The sequence below is a fragment of the Schistocerca nitens genome, chromosome 5, assembly GCF_023898315.1.
Source record: "Schistocerca nitens isolate TAMUIC-IGC-003100 chromosome 5, iqSchNite1.1, whole genome shotgun sequence".
NCBI classification, from domain to species: Eukaryota; Metazoa; Arthropoda; class Insecta; order Orthoptera; family Acrididae; genus Schistocerca; species Schistocerca nitens.
This window is the reverse complement of record NC_064618.1, coordinates 654,612,246-654,636,149: the sequence shown is the minus strand read 5'-3', so window position 1 is coordinate 654,636,149 and position 23,904 is coordinate 654,612,246. Positions and strand designations below refer to the sequence as shown.

The window sequence follows — 23,904 nt, the reverse complement described above, 5'->3', positions numbered from 1 at the left end:
AAATGAAAATAAAACTTGTTGCAAAGGAAATGCGCTGTATACAATGACAAAACAGTGCTCATACAAGCGTCTGCCAACAGAAAAGTGTGTCGAAGGCTTTCGAAAGTGTATGCAATGCTTCTTAACAACAAATTGTCTCCAATGTGCGTGATGTGACAACTGTTTGAATTAGATTCGTTTGAGCAGTTGTGGGTGGGCTCTTGGGCATGTGCAATTGAGTTGTGTATGAGTAGTACCTTCTCCTGCTTCTGGCTACAGCTGTGTGGCTGTATCCAGTATTGCCCCTGTTCGAAAATATTGTAGATCCGAGGCTGATGCAGAGAGCAGTCTGAGTTGTAGTGGGGAGGTGGGGAGTCTCCATATGACTTGTGTTTTACGTTTAATAATTTAGCTATTTCCTCTTCATTTATTGCTCTCACATTAAATGAAAACAAAACGGATTTCTGTGGCCAGGAGCTATCAAATGAATTAAAATACATCCGCATAATTATGGAAGGCTAAAATATGTTATTAGTTTCAGGTTTTATTTCCACCTTTATGACAGTCAAGCATTAATCACCTTGCAGAATAATGAAGCTATTTTTGTAGGTTTGCTAAAGAGATTTGGCTTTTATTAATCATTTCCACTGAGGCAGTCAATTTATTTGAAATGAAGTGTTTAATTTCACACTGTTTGCTAGTTTCAACTGTTTGCTGCATTTCAAGTGCACGTTTTCCATCTTCTATCTCATATGGCATTATACCATAATAAAGAACCAAACATGAGATAATACAATACTGGTACTCAAGAAAATTTACATCTGAATCTGGACATACAAATGTGCACTTTAAGCCAAATTATGCATTTCAGAATGGTTAGCAAAATTCTGATGCTCTTGAAGTATCCTCTATCCTCTGTCTTGTTTCTTTTATGACATAATGCAAGATCTTTAAATGTTTTAAACGTATGAACATACAGGCTTCCTATGTCATAGTAGCTGTGCAAGCACAGGGAGGCCTGTTATCTGGTACTCTCTGGCAACTGTTGAAACAAACTAATTTCCAACAGGTCACGAAAAATATTGCGAATGTTGGTTTGAAAAGCATTATTTTCAAAGTAAATTTCCTTTTATGCAAGATGAACTACGTGCAAGAATGTACGATGAATTTCTTAAATCACAAAGCATTTGACGCTCATTTAAAAATCAACTCTTTAAGGATGACCATTTAGAAGAATTTCGAGCCCAGAAGATCAGAAATTTATGTTGTTATTAAAAATCTTACTGGCACATTTGTGTGATGTATCTTAAAGTGTAACACATGTAAAAAAGATCAACATTATATGTGGGAGCTTAGCTCTTCTTCCAGCTTATCTATCTTAAAGACCAATATTATATGTGAATGCTATGTATATTAATTTAAACCATTAACTTTTCTTATTTGTGTGTTCGCGCTACTTAAGAGTGATCTTGCTATTGACTGACTACATCACGTGTCCTATGTTGTCATCAGCTGGCGAGATCACGTGACGTGAGCTGTGACTGGCTTACAAAAGTGCTTCGCAATCTCGATTTCAATGCTTTGGAAAGTGACATGTGGTGTTTGGTGGAATTCAAACTTATACCTTTGTAAGTACATGTTGCTGCACATCAAAGGTCTTTCAAAACGTGACGTGCCCCCCCCCCCAATGAGATTTGTTTTCTAAAGTGCCGGGATATTCTACATCGGTATATAAAACCATAAACATTCAAAGGACTGATGACTTTTACAGTGCCGGGGAAGAGTATACTGTCACTTAACAAGGGAAAAGTGTATTTTCACCTGGGAAGAAGTGTATTTTTTTAATCGGGAAATCCGGGAAAAATCCTGGAAATTTTTTCCTTGTCCACATATACACCCTGAGATAGAAACAGATGCAGGAATCACTGTCCATGTCTTGACAGGCCCGTTATGCTGTGAGACACTGTAAGGGATGCCAATAATAAAAGGACATGCTGCAGTTACCTCTGGGGCATCTGGTACCAGTCCCAACTGTAGCAGTGCCATTGTGCTGTATAGGAATCAATATCGATCTCTAATGGAGGTTCTCAAACTCAACAAACAGGAATTGATGGATAATAGTCTGCACTGACTACCTCACTTGCTATGCAGTCACCAAAAGTGCCAACTGCTGCAGCTCCATAAATTTTGGAGTTCCTTGTAGAAGACATCTTTTGGAAGCACAAATCACCCTGTGAGATGATGTCTCATCTGAAAAGATTTTCGAGTCGAGACTAGTACCAAAGATAATTCCATGTTCTGACATCACACACAGAATGATAACTGTCTACGATCCACAGATTAGTGGTCCCACACAACACTTTAATAAAACATTGGCAGATATGCTGTCAATACACATTAATGTAAAATGGAGAGAATGGGGTACTGTACTGCCTGTCACAACATTGACATACAGCGCAGTGAACCAAGACACTGTACACTTTACACTGTTCTTTCTGCTTCACTGTCATGAGGTCTAGTCAACAATAAACACTTTGTTCAGTCAGATGATACTCAGGATCTCTACATGAAATACGAGTGTTGCCCAGAAAATAATGAACTGCATTTTTTTTATCAGCCGAAAACAATGCTATGAATATGAAATGTTATATATGTATTATTTGAAATCTCCTTAGTGTGCATGCCAAGTTTCTGTCACACCCAACAGATAGCGTAGCAGCAGGACAGTTTCAAAATAGTGTAGGTGATGTACGTTACAAGCAACATGCCATCACTGAATTTCTCACTACAGAGAAAGAAACACAATATTCACAAATATTCACAAACACTTGTGGAAAGTCTATGGAGCATCTGCTGTCAACAGAAGTACAGTTAGTTACTGGGCATGATGAACCTCTATGATTTGCAGTGGTCGGGGAGACCATCCGCAGCTGCCACACCTGACATGCTGCAGCAAGCTGATGTCATTCATGAGGACAGACGCATTATGACTTGGCATTTTGAGTGTGATGAAGAGGTGATTTACACAGTGAACCACTGGCTCCACCATCAGGACAAGGATTAGTACCAACAGGCATGCACGCCCATGTTTTGTGCTGGAGGAAGATCTTAAAATGGGATAAAGATTATGTGGAAAAATAGTGTGTGTAGATAAAACACCAGTCTTTTGTGTGTGTAATTCTCATTATGTTCAATAAAGAGTTACTGAAGAAAAGATGTACACTGCATTACTTTCTGGGCAACTCTCGTACATAATCATCAGCACCAAAGAAGCAAGACAGCTGGCTCGCATGTGGACACTGGATGTCCAGGAGAAAGACAAAAGTGCTGTAAGGCTAAGCATTGGTGACTGAGATAGAGCCCAGGAGGCTTGATATGGATTTTTACACTTGTGTGGACAATGGGACTATGAAAAAAGTTCTAAAGCACTGCTTTTGGTGGTTGGGGGTTGTTTGGGGAAGGAGACCAGACAGTGAGGTCATCGGTCTCATCGGATTAGGGAAGGATGGGGAAGGAAGTCGGCCATGCCCTTTCAGAGGAACCATCCCAGCATTGGCCTGGAGTGATTTAGGGAAATCACGGAAAACCTAAATCAGGATGGCCGGACGCGGGATTGAACCGTCGTCCTCCCGAATGCGAGTCCAGTGTCTAACCACTGCGCCACCTCGCTCGGTTACTTTTGGTAGTATTATATCCTTTGTCACTACTTGGATGTCAGAGGGTCAACACTGTTTATTTATTTATTTTTATTTATTTATTTGGTCCTGTTGATTACATATTATACAACCAGCGTACAAGTAATATAGGACAAGTCAATTGATACAATTACAGTAGTACATGAACATTTATCCATTACATTGCACAGACATTTGTTTATTTAACAAGAACAATTACTTGCATGCAGTATTAAAGATTGCATTATGCCAGAAACAGTTTAAGTGGCTGTTTAAAATAGTAGAATAAGTGATAGTGCATATTTTTATGCTACTGACATACATAAGGAGGTAATTTTATTTCATGGTCATGGTTTGGATTGAATAGAAATTTTAACTGCATTCCTTAAGAAGAGGTTTAAGTGAATACTCAAGAGTGTGGGATACATGGGAGTTCACATTTTCTCCTAATAACATAGATAAATTTACATTTTATCACCACAATTTCAGTTAAACTACAAGTAACAGTATCACACTTTATCTTTAAGGGAGTGCTTTTCTTAGGCAATTTCCCCATTCTTACACCCTATAACTCTAAGTATTCATTCATTTTATAGAAAGTTTGTTTCATGAGGAACGATTTTAGCTTCCTTTTGAAAACCTGTATATTATTTATTTCCTTTTTTATATTGATAGGGAGCTTATTGAAGACATTTATACCTGACTCAGTAACTCCCCTATGTACTTTAGTGAGAGTTGCAGAGCCTTGGTGAAAATTTTTCACCTGTCTTGTGTCATGGTTGTGGATGTCACAATTTTTCTGAAACAATTCCCTGTTGTTGGCTACAAATAACATCAGTGAGTATATATATACTGACCTGTGATGGTAAGTATCCTGAGAGATTTGAAGAGTCCTCTGAAAGATGCCCCATTAGGGACCCCACATATTAGCCTCACTGCTCGTTTTTGTATTCTGAATACTTTTTCTACACCTGCAGCATTTCCCCAAAAGTTTATGCCATAGGAGAGAATAGAATGGAAATATGAAAAATATGACAACAACATTATTTCTCTGTCCATTAACTGATGGAGAGCTCTTAGTGCAAAGCACGATGAGCTAAGTTTCTTGACCAGCTGATCAACTTGTTCTTTCCAGCTTAGGTGACTGTCTATCTGAATACCAAGGAATTTTGTATGTGTGGTTTCATTAATTTTGTGATTGTTAACATGTATTTCAGGAACTATATTTTTTTTATTTTTTGTCAGAAACTGTATCATAATGGTTTTTGAAAGATTTAAGGTTAGGCTATTCACAGTGAACCATTTCTGTACTTGAGTAGAGACTGTCATGACTGTATCCTGCATTGTGGAATTGAGTCCTTCTACGAGGCTAGTTGTATTGTCGGCAAACATTACTATTTTTGCTCTGTTATTAATTGTGATTGATAGATCATTAATGTAGATCAGGAAAATTAGTGGCCCAGGACTCAAGCCCTGCAGGACCCCATACTTTATATTTCCCCAGTCTGGTTTTAATGCCGTACCTGTCCCCCTTAAGACAACCCTTTGCTTCCTGTTCTGTAAGTATGATTCTATCCAAGTCAAAGATTTCTCTTTAATGCCATAATGTGGAAGCTTTTTTAAGAGTTTGTTGTGATCTACACAATCAAATGCCTTGGCAATGTCACAGAATATCCCCATTGGATACCTTTTGTAATTTAATTCACCCAAAATTTCATCTGATAGGTTAAATATAGCTCTATCTGTGGAGGAGCCCTTACAAAAGCTGAACTGTGTAGGAGCCAGTAAGCCATTTTGTGTAGTGTGACTATAAATCCTATCAGACACTTTTCTCTAAAATACCTTTGAGAACACTGGCAGCAGAGAGATGGGCCGATAGTTGGTTATTTCATCCCTTGCCCCATTTTTGTGGATTGGCATAACTACTGCATGTTTTAATCTATCTGGGAACACACCAGTTTCCGTAGATTGGTTGCACAAATAGCACGATATATAACTGATTAAGTCTGCACATGATTTTAAAATCCTACTTGATATGCCATCGTATCCACAGGAATCTGAGTTTTTGAGTAATTTTATGGTTTTTTTTCAATTTCTTTAGGGGTTGTACTTCTGAAATGAAGTGCTACTTTAGATGTTATTTGAATGTGGTTAAGTAGTTCAATAGCTTCTGTGTTAAACTGTTTATTATGGTTCACTGTTTTTTCAGCTATAGTTAGAAAAAATTTTTTGAACTCTGAGGCTGCAACTTTGTGTTTATTATTGTCAGGTTTTATGTCCCTATTTGTCTCACTTTTTATGATGTGCCATATGGTTTTTATTTTATTTTTTGAGTTGCTAATTTGTTTTTTCTTAGTGCAACTGTTTGGCCTTCTTGATTAGACTTGTTAGAATTTTACAGTATTTCTTCTAATGTAACTTTACTGCTGGGTCTGTACTAGTCCTCTGTTGTACATACAGATATCTCTTTTTGTTACATGATATTTTTATGCCAGTAGTTAGCCACTCTTTCCTTTCACTACAGGCTGGTATGATTTTAATCTGTCTTTGGGGGAAAGAAGCTTCAAAATGTTTAAGGAATAAGTTGAGAGAAGAGTTGAACTTCTCATTCACTGTGTCAGCCTGGTATACTTCCTCCCATTGTTCATGGCATAAACTATGTCTGAACAAGCAAGTAGATTTGGCATTTATTGTTCTAACATGTTTGACTTGGTTACAACGGCCATGTGCTGTTTCTCTGCTGGCAAGTTTTAGGGCTGTCATTTGACCATCGTGATCAGACAGACCATTTGTTACAGCCCATGTCATCACTTCATTGTAATTTGTGGGATCTAGGAACAGATTATCAATCAGTGTCTTGCTGTGCCCATGTACTCTTGCTGGGAATGACATCATGTGGAGCAGATTGAAGGTTAACAGTAGTGATTCTAATAGTTTCTGGTTGTTATTTTTTGTGAGTAAGTTTATGTTAAAGTCACCACGTGTGATGACATTACTATTGTTTCTATAAAGTTTAGTAAGAACTGTTTCTAGCTGAGAGAGAAATTTTTGAATGTTTTCCATAGGTGCCCTGTAAACTGTTACTATGATCAGGAACTGTGTTTTGAGCTCTAATTTGACTGCACAACATTCAAAGTGCTGTTCAATACAGTATTTAGATACATCTATAACTTTTGACTTAATAGTATTGTGTGTGTAAATTGCCATACGTTGTTGTGACAGTAGGAAGAACCAATTTTATAACTATTTAAATGTAGCTGATTAATTTCTGTGGCTTCCTCCAAGTGATGTTCAGTTAAGCAGAGCACATCAGGAATAATTCCATTGTTGTCAGCTGTTTCTTGCAGAGAAAGCAGCAGGTCTTCTTTTTTAATCAAAAGACTTCTTATATTCTGATGAAATATTTTTAAACAATATAGCATATCAATTGTATTTTTAACTGGTTCCTTAATGTTAGCTTTCACACAAGTTAAATTATCAAAATGTACAACATTTACACTGTGCTCTCTTCTGTTCTGCCTAAAAAGGTCTTATTGGAGTGTTGACTATTACTGGAATGTGTTGCTGTGGGAAAAAATCACTATTTTTCTTTTCTGTGGTTGGCGATGAAACACATTTTGTCATTACTGTTGAATTTGTAGTAAAACTATTGCCTGTGCTTCTTTCAATTAGTTTTTGTGCTAAAAACCTTTTCCCAAGACTGTTCAAATGAAGCCCATGTGAGGTATGGAATCTTCGACCAACACCACTTACATCTAGAACATTTACATTTTTAAACCGTTTACATATGTTTGAAAGCTGTACATTTGCAAGTTTGATCTCTCTGTTCACACAAGACAACTGATGTAAGTCATACCTCTGTGGAATGTTTACATATATTACATTTGTGTGTCCTAGGACACCTCTTTAGTTCTTGGCAGGCTACTGATGTTTCATTACGGTACATGTCATTAGAGCCACCAAGTAGTACAATGAAATCCTTGGATGACAACGTACTGATTTCTTCTGAATGTATATACATACATATTTTAGAGAGAGATGCTCCAGGCTTGATGAATCCTGTTGCCTTCACAGTTTCAGCAACTTCATTTATACGAGAAGCAATCTCTCGACCGTGACTATCGGCAAGATTGATAAGCTTCCTTGGAATACTATAAAGCGATTCATGTTGACAGATGGTTTTCAGAACAGGAACAGCAGCATCACACAGAATTTGATGTCCTTGTTGAAGTTCAGAAACTGTAGTGCTTTCAGAAAGAGTTACTGCAGCATTCGATGATTGAGAGTGTTCTGTTTGAGCTTCAAGAGTCTCATCGTTGCTGTCTACATCGAGCACTTCAAATCTGTTTGTTAGTGGGATACTTGCGGCCCTGTTTAGTATATTGGTAGGCCTACACATATTACACTTCCATGTTTTTCTAAACTTCTCATTTCCTTTCAATGTGCAGTCCACCTTTGCACATCGAAAGTGAAATTTTGTTTCACATATTACACATGCTATACCACTTTTTGCAGTTTTCCTAGATTTTTTGCAGTTGGTATCATATTTGCTACTGCTGGTTCTAGTATCATTATCAATTACAAGATCACTGTTTATTTTATACTCACGTTGATTGTTATTGGTATATTTGTATTTCAAGGAATGTACCTCTTCTAACAGCATAGCAATAATTTCGACTTTGCAGTCGCTCTTCTGTAGTGCTTTGTCTAGGGCATATTCATTACACCTTTTGCAACACTATAGTTTTTGTCTTGGACCTACCTTTACACATGTGAAATGGTATACAGTTTTACAGTTTATGCACATTATGCCCTTCATGGCACGCGATTTGCAGTAGCAAAGTCTTTGTATTGGCTCTCACGATTTGTAAGATGTGGTACTAGCTCCATGTGTGATTTCAGTTACGCAATTTTGGGCCACACCATGTCTTCCGAAACTTTTTCAATAACAAAACCTGCAATACACATATTATCATGATATACATCAATTTTTTCACATGTTAAACACTTTTTAACATTTATGTCGAATTTATTCTGGTAATGAACACAACCAAAATTTACACTCGACACCATCATTCCAGTGGAACATGTCTGTTGTACAGGGAGACAATATGCCAAGGGCTGAAAAAGACATTTTTGCCTGCATCTGTACTCCTATTGGAGCTAGGAGGATATAAATCCCACAATGCTGATACTCAAAGGCTACATTTGTTTGAAATTGATCCAGGGGTTTGGGAGAAGATCACAAACACACACACACACACACACACACACACACACACACACACACACACACACAAGCACACGCACATGCACACGCACACGAAAGTTTACATTAACAGATTTGATATTTATCTGGAAGATTGTTGAAATATCTTACAATTGTAATTTCTGTACATTCAGGAATACTTGATAATTATGTAAATACTGGCATCCAGCAATATTCAGTGTTTGTATAAATAGCTGCATTCTCCATCCAAGAGGTCAGTTCTGTGCTGGTTGTACATTGGAGTCAGTATTAAATGTGCTTTTTCTTGTAAGTGTTATGTTTCATTTATGAATCTGCCTTCAGATTTGGACTTCCTTGTGGTTCTGATATATAAAAAGGTACATTTGTTTTAGGTTGTTGAAGGTGTAATTTATTACATCCGGCTAGAAGTTTGTAGCACCAACTCCAACAGTGGAGAAGATGATGCCAGTTCTCCTTGCATTATAACGGGAGAATCGGTAAGTGTTATATCATAGAAACATGAAACAAGAACAGTTCATATTTAGTGAATCTCCATTTCCCTTCATAATACCTGTGTTCACTGACACCTGTGTTTGAAATTATATCTCTTTAATCTCATTTTTTCCCACTGTGAATAGTTTGTATGACATTTAAGTTTCATATAGTAAAGACTGTAACTAGCTAAGGCTTGCCTCTCATGCCTTGTATTCTCCCATTTGTAATGTTCTCTGTAGTCTAGTGCATTCAAATCTCATACCAAACCTGGCCTTGCTATACGTCTTGTTACCATCACTGTACTGTGGGTTCATATATATGAATTTAATGGAGTTGACTCTAACCTGGCTTCTCTTTTGTGTTTACTTTTCTCCACTCCATCCCTAATTTGCTACCCCACTCGTCTCCAACTTACTGAGCAAAATGACAATAGGGATGATTGTCTTGCCTTATAAGGCAGACACATGAGAATTTCATGACAAATAGGACACAGAACATTACCCTGGATTGAGAATGATCTACTGACACCAAAGGAGGTTTGGTTTGACTCAGAGGAGTGTAGTAAGATCATTGATGTTCAAGTTATACGTAATGCTTTGATTGATAGTATCAGTTGCAATCTCAGGGTTTTCTCAAATGATGGACTTGTATATGAGCAAATGCAATCCAGTACATATTGCGGTAGTACTTGTTTAGATGTGGACAAAATATCAGGCTTGTGCAAAGGCTGACAAGTAGCTCTTAATGTAGGGAAATGTTAAATTTTTCACTTCATGAAACATAAGTGTGATATCCTTTGACTACAGGATTAATTAGTTACAACTAGTCAGTCATGTCATGCAAATATTTGTGGGTAACCATGTATAGAGATGTTAAGTGGAACAACCATATAGCCTCAGTAATAGGTGAAACAAATGACCGGCTACAAATCATTGATAGGATGTTGGGTATAGTTTGTCTACAAATATCTGCACACAAAACATATACATAGTCCATTCTTGCAGGCTGCTCAAGAGGGTGGGGCCTGTGTCACTGCAGAAACATAGAGTGTATACAAAGAAGAGTAGTATGAATTGTCATATAGTCTTGTTTGATTTGTGAAAGAGTACAACTGAGATAGTGTAAAATCTCAGGTGGGAGACACTGAAAGAAAGATATATATATCACAAGAACTGGCTTAGAAAAATTCGTGAACCATATTTCAGGAGATACAGTATGGACATTCTTTGGACCTCTACATATCTATCCCAAACTGATTGAGCATATTAAATATAAGCAAATAATAACTTACCCACAGGTGAACAAGCACTCATACTTCCTACACTCCATCCATGAATGGAGCAGGAAGAAATCTTAATATGAATGAAAAGAATCCTCCGTCATACACTTGAGTGATACACAGTGTATATGTAAAATATGAGAAATGCTGTTTCTCACCTACAGCGGACCAATATGTAGTGCACAGAGACACATAACAGGAAATAACAGCATTCACACTAGCTTTCAAGTTCTTGCTTTTTTCTTGCAAAAGTGTACACACACACACACACACACACACACAAGTGCGTGCGCACACACACTCCTGTGGACACTGTGAAAGATATACCCACTATTCACAAAGAAATAAAAGCAATGGAAAGCAATGGCCTCACAAAGATAATTGTCAACCTCACTTTTATCAGTTAAGAGCAAGAACAAGCTGCTAAAAGAAAGTCATGAAGACTGAATGTTTGGATCATTTTAAAAAGAATGCAGTCAACCTTATGAACTGGTTTTTTTACTGTGGATAACACCTCATGTAAGAAACAAACCCATTTGCAGTCAGTGGCAGCTATTAATTTTGCACCAAAAAGTCAAGTTGATCTCATCTGTAAGAAAGATGATAGGAAGTCTCATCTGGAATACAAAAAGAGCTCTTCTTGATAATTATGTTACTAAGGGCAAATCAATAACTGGCACATACAACACAAATGTTCTAGAAAAAGGTGATGAAGGAAAAAAACAAAGTAACCCCATTTCAGGAGAATGCATCTGCATATAAGGTGTCCTTTGGCAATAGGAAAGCTGAGGGATTTGGAGCTCAAATTTATCCACCCTATTTACAAGATTTTGCTCTGCTTTCTACCTACCGCTAGCCCCCCCCCCCCCTCTCCACCCTCTCACCACACATACATTACCTGTTGTTGGTAAACATTTATAGATCAATGTAGAAGAACAGAAGTCATGAAAGTAAAGACTCATACTTTGACTTTCAGATTAAGATATCTGACTGCCTGGTACACAGCCAGAAGCTCACAGTCATATATACTCCATTTTGTTTGTGGGAGTAATATGCCAGTGGCTGCCAGGCTTTGTTATAGTGCCACACCAATGGGTATCTGGCTCATATCCAAGACAGTAGCTAGTGGTGCACCAAGTTTGACAGTAACTAGTGGTGCACCAAGTTTTAGAGATGCTTAAAATGCTGCACTCAGCCATGCTCTACTTCGCATCCTCAAATGCGGAGAACATATATTCTGTCCAGTGCACAAGAGACTTCCTGTCTTAACATTATGACCTGACAATATTGCTGTCGAAGGTTCCTGTATCTCTGTTGCATTGGGAAGGTGTCATCTGTAGAAATTAAGTACACCCAAGAAACGTCATAATTCCTTGACTGTAGGTGGCCTGAGTGGTTGCAGTATTGCTTCTACCTTCTCAGTTAGAAGAAGGAAGCCCACAGCTGAGATTTTATGACCAAGAAACGTCACTTCTGGTGGCCCAAAAACACATTTGGCTATCTTTAGTATGACTCCATATTGTTCTAGTTATCCGAAGACCTCAAGCAGGTGCTGATGATGTTGTTCCAGATTGGTGGAGAACAGCAGGGCATCATCAAGGTAAACAAAGCAGAATGGTAATCTTTGAAGAACAGATTCTATAAATCTCTACCACATTTGAGCTGCACTGCATAAGCTGAAGGTCATAATCATGCTCTCATATAAACCAAAAGGTGAGATTATGGTGGTCTTTGGTATATTTCCTGCAGCTTCAGGTATCAGGGTGTTAGCTTTTGCTCAGTCCAAGACAGTGAAAATGGTGGCACCATGTAGCGTGTAAAAAGACCCTTAACAGCAGTATAGGGTATCTGTCAGAAACTGTTTGAAAGTTAAGCCACAATAATCACTGCATGGGTGCCAGGTGCCACCTTTCTTTGGCACTAAGTATAATACTGATGACCACGAACTTTTAGATGGTTGCATTAAACCTTCCTGTAACATGAAATCAAATTTGGCCTTCACAGTTACTAAACAGTCCGGAGCCAAACACTTAGCAAACATCTAGACATACACACCATTGAGAGTCCATCCATTGATTTAATATGGTGCAATGTATCATGGGGTATTCACCTTGGGGCACTGGGTGGCCTGGTCAAAGTCAGGTAGTCCCTCAGTAATGCAGCATACTCACCACTGGACATCAGCTTGGCATTGTGGACTGCTATGCAGCAATGGAAGGTGGTGACAGTAAGGCTGGTGACGTTGTCCACCAAGAAGGCATTCAACACATTTGCTAGTAGGTGGTAGTGCACCAAGTCTGCTCTGCCTCTGTGATATGGTGTTACAGTCCAATGTTAAGGTCCAACTATTGAGTGGCATACATTGCAATTGATCAGTTGTTAGTAGCTGTTAGGCAAAAAGCAATTGGTGCCTGGCAATGATGCAGAGGCATACAAGGCAATATACTCAGGTCTGAGCCAGTGTCTACCAGGAATTTGATGCCGGACCCTCAATCGGTTAAAAACAGGCACTTGGAGGATGTTCAGCAGTAAGTTGCACCTACTGCCAACTGTCAGTGACATTTGGGAGCAAACGAGATGGTGAACACTTCTTTGCCTTATCACCAAACCAACAATCTTACCAACATATCTATGTGTTGCTCAATTGAGCTGTATGTCTGTCTGTGAGGCAATGATTGCATTGATCTGCAGTGGCAAATGGCTATCCCATAATGTTCATAGCAAGGTATCCGATACTGTGCCCATGTCAACTTTACTGCACAGATGACTCAGTTACTGCAATGGCTTGATATTGCTGATCTCTTCCTGTGGTAGCACTTGCCGAATGTGATTATGTGATCTTCCTGGGAGGCAGCCGCATGTTGTATCAATTCTGTCATGAGCTTAGTGTATGAGGCTGTTTCAGGTGATGTGGTAATGATATCTTGTACCTCGACTGCAAATCTGTGGTCCAATGGACTTAAGACCAGGGCAAACTTTGTCACATTAGCCTTTTTTCCCATGCAGCAGAAATATGCTTCTGCTTGTGCAAACCAAAGAACAGGATTGTGTGGCCAGAATGGTGGCAAAAGCTTAGTGCTAATCCTGAAACAGTGCATTCTTTGACTATTGCATGGTTCACTGTGTTTCTGACACATTACTTTTCCTTCCGGGCACCTTGGGATCACCATTTGTCAGTGCTTACAGGGGAAATGCTGCCCGACAGTTGTCAGATGTGTTCTGTTTATAGGAGGAAAACCACAGGAATGGAAAAACAAGTTTTATTAATTCCATCATGTTAGGCTACTCTTCAATTGTAACTCAAGAATAACTCAATTGAAGTATAGGCCCCTTTCAGGATCACAGTTTTTAATCAGAAAGGGTGCTGAAAAACTTCTTAGGATGGTATCAGAGTGTAGTTGAAACAGAAAATAAATTTAAATCTAAGCATAAACATGTACATGGAGAAACGAATTGCACATGCAACTCAGCTCTCCTGGTGCCCAGTGCAGAACTACTTGATAGCGATTCTCTTGCTGTGCAAACACGACACTGTACCATCACAGCAAAACACGGGACTTCATGCAAGCACATGGAAGCTGTCACATAGGGTGCAACAACTATGTTCAGATCAGGACAAGTAACTTTCTTAGAAGACTTTCATCAAATAACAAAGTCTGACATATTACTATTCTTCTCTCATGGTCAACAGAAGTCATTAAACATAAATGGGAAAAGCAAAGATATCTGATACACATGGCAAATATTTTCATTTAGCTCTCTGTTTCCATTGTAACAATTACATCTGTATTCTTCCATTACTTTTCAGTTTTCATGTCAATAACCAAACAATGGAAAATCCAGCATGGAGTGTACAATATTATGAAAAGAAAAGTTGAAACTCTAGGATAAATTGTAATAATCATTGAAATTCAACTAAAATGTATGTAAGAATGAACTGAACTGATAAATCCACATAAAGTTACATTACAGTGAAAAAAATCTCTTCACTTCCACTAATGAAATGCAGATTAAGAAAGAATATTTGAACTAGTAAGACTGCTGAATTAGAAGTACTTTTGCTTGATCAGCTAAAGGAAATTTCAGTTTTAAGTGTGAGTGAACACTGGTTGAAGGAAAACCAAGCTTGTACCACTAGAATAACAGAATTTGAAATTATTAGTAACTTCTGTAGAGAGACTTTTATAGGTGGAGAAAATGCATATATTGAAAGCAAGGAATTGAATGCAAAGAAATTCAGTTCAGTAATATAAATAACATTGAAAAAGTTTTTAACATTGTGTTTGAAAATGTAAAGAACCCAAAATAATCATTGTGTGCATATACCAATCCCCATCAGGCACCTATATGGCATTTTTAAACAGTGTAGAAAAACTCTTTAGTGAATTAAGGGATTTTAAAGAAAACATTATTCTAGTTGGAGATTTCAATGCAACTTTCAAATAACCTATCAAAATGTATCTAAACTGAATAATTTGTTGTATTAACACAATTTACCATCCACCGGCCACAAATACAGTAAACCTGGAAAGACCTCTAAATCTACAATCGATCAAATCTTTTCTGACGTGCAAACATTTGTGATAATATAGAAGTGGTTGATAATGGATTCTCAGATAATGAAGCAACAAAATTTACTGTAATTAATCTACTCAGCACAAATTCCAGGAAAAGTGAGATTTATAAATGAGGACAATGTTAGGACTTTTAATTCATTGTTAAAAAATTCAAACTGGGATTTGGATAAATGTGACAATGCAGATATGAAGTCTGAGTCATTTTTATCTTGTTAAAAACATAACTAGAAATTCCATCCCTTCTTAAGGAAATCAAAGAAAGAACAAATTTTCATGTGGTGCAGATGGTATTCCAGATAAAGTAATTAAACACAGCAAATATATGCTCTGAAGTACGTACAGTACAGATGCTATTAGTGAAAGAATGTGTCATGAGTGGTTTCAACACTTCAAGAATGGTGATTTTAACGTCGTAGATGTCCAAAAATCCATAAGAGTACGAGGGGGTGGAGATCTCTTCTGAACAGCATGTTGCAAGGCATCCCAGATATGCTCAATAATGCTCATGTCTGGTGAGTTTGGTGGCCATCAGAAGTGTTTAAACCCAGAAGAGTGTTCCTGGAGCCACTCTGTAGCAATTCTGGACATGTGGGATGTTGCATTGTCCTTTTGGAATTGCCCAGGTTCGTCACAAAGCACAGTGAACATGAATGGATGCAGATGATCAGACAGGATGTTTACATATGTGTCACCTGTCATAGTCATATCTAGATGTATCAGGGATCACATATCACTCCAACTGCACACACCACACACTATTACAGAGCCTCCACTGGCTTGAACAGTCCCCTGCTGACATGTAGGTCCACGGAGTCATAAGGTTATCTCCATACCCGTACACATCCATCCGCTCGATACAATTTCAAATGAGACTTGTCCGACCAGGCAACATGTTTCTAGCCATCAGGAGTCCAATGTCGGTGATGCTGGGCCCAGGCGAGGCATAAAGCTTTGTGTCATGCAGTCATCAAGGGTACACGAGTGGGCCTTCAGCTCTGAAAGCCCATATCGATGATGTTTCATTAAATGGTTCACATGCTGACACTTTTTGATGGCCAAGCATTGAAAAATCTGCAGCAATTTGCGGAAATGTTGCACTTCTGTCATGCTGAACAATTCTCTTCCATCATCATTGGTCCCATTCTTTCAGGTGGCCACAGCGATGTCAGAGATTTGATGTTTTACCAGATTCATGTTATTCACAGTACACTCATGATATGGTCGTGTGGGAAAATCCCCACTTCATTGCTACCTCGGAGATGCTGTGTCCAATTGCTCTTGCACCGACTGTAACACCATGTTCAAACTCACTTAAATCGTGATAACCTGCCATTGTAGCAGCAGAAACCAATCTAACAACTGTGCCAGACACTTGTTGTCTTATATATGCATTGCCAACCACAGTGCTATATTCTGCCCATTTACATATCTCTGTATTTGAATATGCATGCCTATACGAGTTTCTTTGGTTCTTCAGTGTAATATACACAAAGATAAAGTATTTGAGTTTCAAATCCTGTCCGTGATGTGCTACACAGTTCATTGAATCTCCACAATTTGTGATGACATTCCATACCATCAACCATTAGCTTAGTGTACTAGAACACATTTCACTGACTATTGATTATTATGAACATGGTTTAATTATTAGTTCATGAAGACATCATAATGCAATCTAGCCTTTAATGTTAATCACTATGCAGCAAGGTGAACCATATAGCAAATCTACAAGTGTCTGATGGATGAGTCCATTTACAAAATTATCCTCTCCAGCAGCACAACACAAATCTTTCTCAACATAATCTCTTTCTTCATATCAAAAACTCAGTAATTTATTCCAGTAAAACGTTGATGAAGCTTCCTATATCAGCTACTATATATCATAATCATTAATTTCCCAACATTTTTAGCACTAATACTGTATAGTGCTATTAATAAGTGCAACTTATCACACCTTTCAGCAAGTATTATGAAAATAGAAAATAGTAAATCCATTTTGTGGAAAAAGACATAAAGAAAAGTAAAACTATTAATCATTCTGAACGCAGTTTCAGTCCTACTACTAAATAACTGAAAGTAGAAAATAAACAAAGTCTAACGTAGTCCTCAGTGTTCACATTACATTATATCTCCTAACACAAAACAATCAAAAGCATCAAACAGTGATGACATAATCTCAGTGCAATATAAATTCCAAACATAAACATTATCAGTGTCCAAAGTTACAGTCAATACTGAAAATAGGATTAAAAAATAATGTTGTTCCTTCATGAAGGCAAACTTCTGTAAATTGCTATTGGTTGTGCACTTCATTTATTCTACCTGGTGGTCTCCATGGCTTCTCTTTTTGTACATTCTTGTGGACCCTTTCCAACAATAATGAACGTGTTTGTGTCTCTAAACTTTATTATTAATTTTCCTTCAAATCTACTTTCGAACTACTTGACCTTTTAGTTCAAGCAAATACAGTTCTGTATTTACAAAACACTGTTACTCTTTCACTTGAAACAAATGATAGCTCAAAACCAATCAATACAGTACCTTGTAAGTTTTGGACAGAACAAGAAGTAGGTGTGTCAAAGTTACACAGTTTATCTACAGATTCAAGTGTCTTGCCCAAGTCTACATTGTGCTCTGTGTTACTACAGACTCATGTTTCATTGTTTTTAAACTATTTGCAGCATATATTTGTATATGCCTTCCAATATATTTGTATATGCCTTCCACCAGTCAAGCTGTAAATACTCATAAAATTCTAGTAAATCCACATGTAGTATCATTTTTGAGTTTCATGTACTGAGTGTAACCCCCCCTGCCCCCCCCCCCACCCCCCGCCCCACGCCCCCCCCCCTCCCCTGTGAAACAGGTTTAAAAATTTTTTTGTACAGTCCGCTGGAAACTTGACTAATTCAGACAGCCTAGTTACAACACTTTCAATGTCATCTCTTTCACTCAAAATGTCTGTTTCTAAATTATCACTGCATGGAATAATTAGATTGTCATTGGCTGCAACTGATGCATGACTATTCTCCATGTTAGTCACAGTACTTTGTTTGTTTTCTAAAACTGAATCTGCATATTCACATGATTGCTTCATGTCAGATTTGAGAGTTGTGAAATTTGAACATCATTTAAAGATGTAGAATTCTCCACTTCCAAAATTTTCAAATATAATGTCTTCCTAATCTTTGGTTAGATATTCATCTTTTAATACTGGAAAATATGTAATCTCATCATCATTGTCATCTATCTCACTGAAAATATAGAGTTGTATACTGTCATCACACAAGCTACTTTGTCATTACTAGGCCCATTAACATTTTTGGCAGTACTGTAGTAATATCATTTAGTTCATTCTGAAAGTCAAGATATGCCTGATCAGTTTCTTGTTCTACCTCAGATTTGTCGGTAATCAGAAGTCCATGTGTTTCTCATTTAACTTATGCAAGATGAACACTGTTTACATTGCCACTTGTCAAATCACCTCCTGCCTACAAAATTTGAATCATTGGTTCACTATTTAACTGAACTGTTTCATTTTTCAGATAATTTATGACCCAGTCCATCACATTTTCCATCTATTTTGATACTCTGTCCCCTTACATCATTAACAACATGCACTTTAAGCCAGTCTAGAAATTCTTGAAATAATCAACACCCTGACATTGAATAGCTTTCTGTTTCTTTTTATGTTAGCCCAAACTTGTCCCTTCTCATTGTTCTCTGTCCCAGACTATAGTCTGATTTTGACATTTTTTTGGTTTACTAATAGTCTGAAATATCACAAAAATGTTCCATCACAAACAATGTTTCTGCATAGCACCCACAACAGTAAAATAAAAGTTTTCTCTTCTGTTTTGGTGTTCCATGTCTATTGTGCTTGCTATTGCACTTTTCTCATTCCAGATTTTCACTCCAGTGTTTGATAACAGCAGGCAGCAAGCTTCAGTTTATTTCAAAACCATCACTCAGTTTTACATTTGTTACACCCTTCTAGGTCCTCAGTACTGTGTGTGACTTAGATTTTTGAGAAATATGATATGTGATATGAATACACATGAAACTTACAAGAGGTTAATACAACCAACTTGAAAGAAATTAATATGACCATCCTGACTTGTTTCAGTGGATTCCAGCTCCTTCATCATGCTGTAATGCAACATCATCTTTCATTCCTCTATAATAAATGTATTTTTGTTCTTAACAGTAAAAAATTATGTAAACTTGCTGCAATTTTAAACTTGACAGAATGTTAACAGTCCGTATGGGTGGTGTATCATGTTTGTTGTACAGGAATTCTTCCCAAAAACGGGATTTGGATCAAAAGCCTATTCAGTGTGCTACATGGATTAAGTAACAGATATGCCTTTATACTTTTCATTACATTTTTATTGTACAAAGTTACGCAAGTGGTCTGTCACAAATCCTCTGATCAACAATGCTCTCTAGTGGTCAACTCCCATCTTTACGTATGACTTTGAACAAATGCTCCATTGTTAACAGTACAATTTTTTGATAACATAATTAAAAATCATCACAGTAAGTTGTTTCAACATATGCACAAAATCGTTTCAAACACTCTTATTACTTTCAAATGTACAATTCAGCCAAAAAATAATGTTATTACACATGTTTACATGAAATATGCAGAACAAACAATGAATTTTATAGTTTCTTTAATTATATGAAGGTAAAATGAAGCATAAATCTCCTACCACATATATAATATTGTGGCAGCCACACCACAGAAATGCATGAAGGGCGGAACTACAGCACAGCCAACATAAGCAAATGATGCCTGCATTCACGTGCCCAATGTGCGCAGCTTTCCCAGCCCACACAGGACAGAGCAGATGGGCAGTACAAGCTGGTGAATGCAACGCGACACAAATCTCCTACATTTCTTATTGTGGATCACATGAATCGAGTTAACATGCCTCCCCACAAACATGTATGCAAAATCTTGCACACTCACTCATTTCATGGTACACATCCATTCCTTTCGCAGTGCTTTTTCTCCCATCTGCAAGAGTCATGGCGCATGATGGTTTGCGCCAGAAACTGAACTTTTGGAGACATGGTCATTGTCTCGTGTGGTCCATGGGGTTGCACCATGGCTCATCATCAGAGTATATATTCTCCAGGATCGTTGATCAAGCAGTACCATCAGTCCAACAGTAATGTACGGACAGATATTAATGATAAGCACTGCTCTTACCATCTTGCAATGTGTGGAAAAATAAATGTGTGTCACCAACAAAAATGATCCTCCTCATTTCCTGTCAACAAGCCTCTTACTTGAGCACAGTGTATGGGCGCAGCAGTAAAGCCAGTTCACTGCATGTTTATGACTGAAAGCAGTGATAACCACGTCTCTGCATCACTGGTGACCCCGACGTGATCTGAGGCTAACGCTTGGTAATGAACATTCATTGGTATGAGTGACATGGAACTGTGAGTTGACTGGCACCTGAACAGTATTCCATAGTGAAAACTTACTGAGGTTTTTGGATGAACATGTTTTTTGTGTTTCTTTTTGTGTTTGTATGCTTCACTCGTGAACTGCCTAGTGTTATTTTTTGTGCTTTTTTGTCATGTGTTGTGTAATCTTCATTGTGTGCTTTCCCATTGTGTGAGGACTTAATTAAGATAGCGACTTTATAAAAGCTGCAAAAGATTATCAAAGACCTGTTCACCTGCAGCCAGAGGCTGGAGAGTGAGTTACAAGCATGCCCTACACACATGGACTCTGCACAACTGCAGACATCTCAGCAAAATTTTGGCGTACCAAGTCCCGTCACACCAACACCTCCTACAGTTGCTGGAGTGGCCACAAGCACTGGACAGGTGTTGGTCAGGCTACCTACCTTTTGGCCCAATGACCCCGTAATGTGGTTCAGCCAAGTGGAGGCAGTCTACATGAGCAACCACATAACCTGCCAACTTGCAAAATGTGGGCATATAGTGAGCCAGCTTGACCAAATATATGCAGCCAATGTGCGGGATATAATCACCACCTCATTGACACAGTCATCATATAAATGCCTCAAGGAAGAGCTGACTCAGTAGATCTCATCATCCGAGGAACAAGGGGAGCACCAACTACTGTGACGAGAGGAATGCAACGACCTGTGGCCCTCACAGTTCCTGCACCACTTGCAGAGTACCACACTGTCTGACTTGGTGCCGGGCTTGTTGTTACGCATTATCTGGGTGCGCAGCCTACCAGCTCAGGTGCAGGCAGTGATAACAGAACAGACAGAGATGCTGTTGGATGCTGCTGCAAACTTGGCCGACTGGGTGCACAATGCACTGGCGATGGCGCCTAACGCCACAGCCGCAGCAGCTTATGACACTTTTCCCCCACCTCCATGGCAGCGTGACCCACTGCAGCCACCACCTCAGACACTGACCTGCCCCAGCTAGTGCATAACTTGGCTGCAAAGGTGGCAGCTCTTGTCACTCAAGTTGACTAGTTGGTGCATTCAAGGGCAGAGGGCAGCAGGCACCACAGTGGCAGCTGACCCATCCACTGATGAACTGGCTCATGCAACTGGCAGTCCAGCACCAGCCATTCTAACAGTACTCCATGGATAGCAAAGCGGCCGGCTAGCAACTTCTGCTGGTGCCATGCATGCTTCGTCAATGAAGCAACAAAGTTTCATCCTCCCTGCATGCTCCCATATGCCAACTGCAACTGGGCCGACACACACCTGGCTGCAATTCAGGATCAAGATGTCTTTTCATAGCATAATGAGTGGGCAGCGTGACGTATCTTGTTAACGTGAGTTCAGACCTTGCAATATTCCCCCGTTCTATATTAGGAGACCACAGGCAGGCTGAGGCACTCTCCCTCACAGGCAGTGAACAATTTGGCCATTAAAACTTGTGGCATACACAACAGCAATTTAGACCTAGGACTACAACGCACATTCTCATGGATATTTTCTGTGGTGGATGTCAATGAGCTGATCCTGGGTGCAGACTTTCTTGGCCACTACGGGCTGCTAGGTAACATAACAACTAGCCAGCTCATTGACACAACAACAAATTTAAAGATAGTGGGACAGTACTGACAGGCCACATTCTACAGAATAAAACCTGTGAAGTGCCCTAGACCTTATGCTGACATCCTCGAAACATTGCCTGACCTCACTTGCCCAGCTCGTCCACCAAAGGACATTAAACATTTGATGTTGCACGACATAACAACCACATCCTGCCCTCCCATACCAAGCCACCCACGTCAACTCGCGCCCAACAGACTTGCAGTAGCAAAGGTAGATTTTGAGGTCATGCTGTGGGGAGACATCATTTGACTGTAAAGCAGCCCATGGTCATTGGTGCTACATTTAGTCCCAAAAAAAGACAATTCATGGTGACCATGTGTGGAGTATCATGCCCTTAATTCACAATTAGTGCCAGACAGAGCTGACCCCACACCTTCAAGACTTCAGTCACGCACCAGCAGGCTGTGCATTATTTAGTAAGATCAATTGCACAAAGGCATACACCCAAATTCTGGTGGCACCCGAAGTCATTGAGAAAACAGCTATTGTAACACCCTTTGGGTTTTTTGAAAGTCTGTCTGTGACGTTTGGTCTTTGGAATGCTGCCCAGATCTGGCAGCAGTCCCTGCATGGCATATTGTGAGGCTTGCCATTTTGTTTAGCGTACCTCAATGATGTCCTACTGCAGTCCAAGTTGCCCAAGCTCCACTGCCACCACCTAACCACCGTCTTTCAGCACCTGAGTGAAGTGTGCATTCAGTGTGATGGAAAACAAGTTCCATGGGCACTTAATTACCCCTTCCAGATTGACACCACTGCCGCAGAAAGTGAAGTCATTCTAAACCTGCTGCACCCTCAGGTACACAAGAAATTGCACCATTCCCACAGCATGTTGAACTTGCTCTGTCCAATGCTGCAGCCATGCAAAAGCCCATGACTAAGGCACTCCACAGTCCCAACTCAAAAGGGAAGACCCCTGTTAATTGGACGGACACAGTGGAGCAGAGCTCCACAGGCTCAGGACAGAATCTCACAGAAGGAACACAGCTGGCGCACCCGGACACTGTGCGGTCTTAGTGGTGGATGCCAGCCAGACCAACGTCAGCACGGCATTACAACAGCACCTTGATGGGACTTGGCACATGCTCGGATTTATCTCTAAGAAGCTATCTGAATCACAATGTGCTTGCAGCGCTTATGGCTGAGAGTTGCTTCTGGTATATGCGGCAGTAAAATACTTTCACCCGTCAGTAGTAGCCCGACAATTCGTCATTTTCACTGCCCACAAACTGATTACTCAAGCGTTTCACAACAGTCACTTTGCTCAATGCGTCATCTCCAGCAATTAGAGTCATATTTTGGGGATAGACAACATAGCTGCTGATTGTTTGACCTGAGCGTGTGCCATTATATCATCCTTGTGAAAACTTTGAGGACGTTGGCAAAGTACAGGAGAACAATGAAGAACTGCACAGTTTCTGTCACAACACCTCCAGCAGCTTGCAACAGGGGCTGGTGCCTGTCCACGGCTCTACATGGAAAATTTGGTGTGACATCTCAACCGGTGCGCACTGACTGTTCCTCCCAGAGAAATTCCGGTGCAGTACCCTCAACTGTGTGCACATGCTGTAATACCCTGGCACCAACAGCATTTTTATCC

The 23,904-nt window shown here is 39.2% G+C and overlaps 1 protein-coding gene across 1 annotated transcript in view; it reads left to right on the top strand.

Annotated features, from left to right (window-relative positions):
* LOC126260640 (uncharacterized) overlaps window positions 1–23,904 on the top strand; it is a 564,809-nt gene that overhangs the window by 517,095 nt on the left and 23,810 nt on the right. The window contains exon 13 of the mRNA XM_049957978.1: window positions 9,276–9,380. Within this exon, the coding sequence (XP_049813935.1) occupies window positions 9,276–9,380 (105 nt within the window). The remainder of the gene's footprint in view (window positions 1–9,275; window positions 9,381–23,904) is intronic.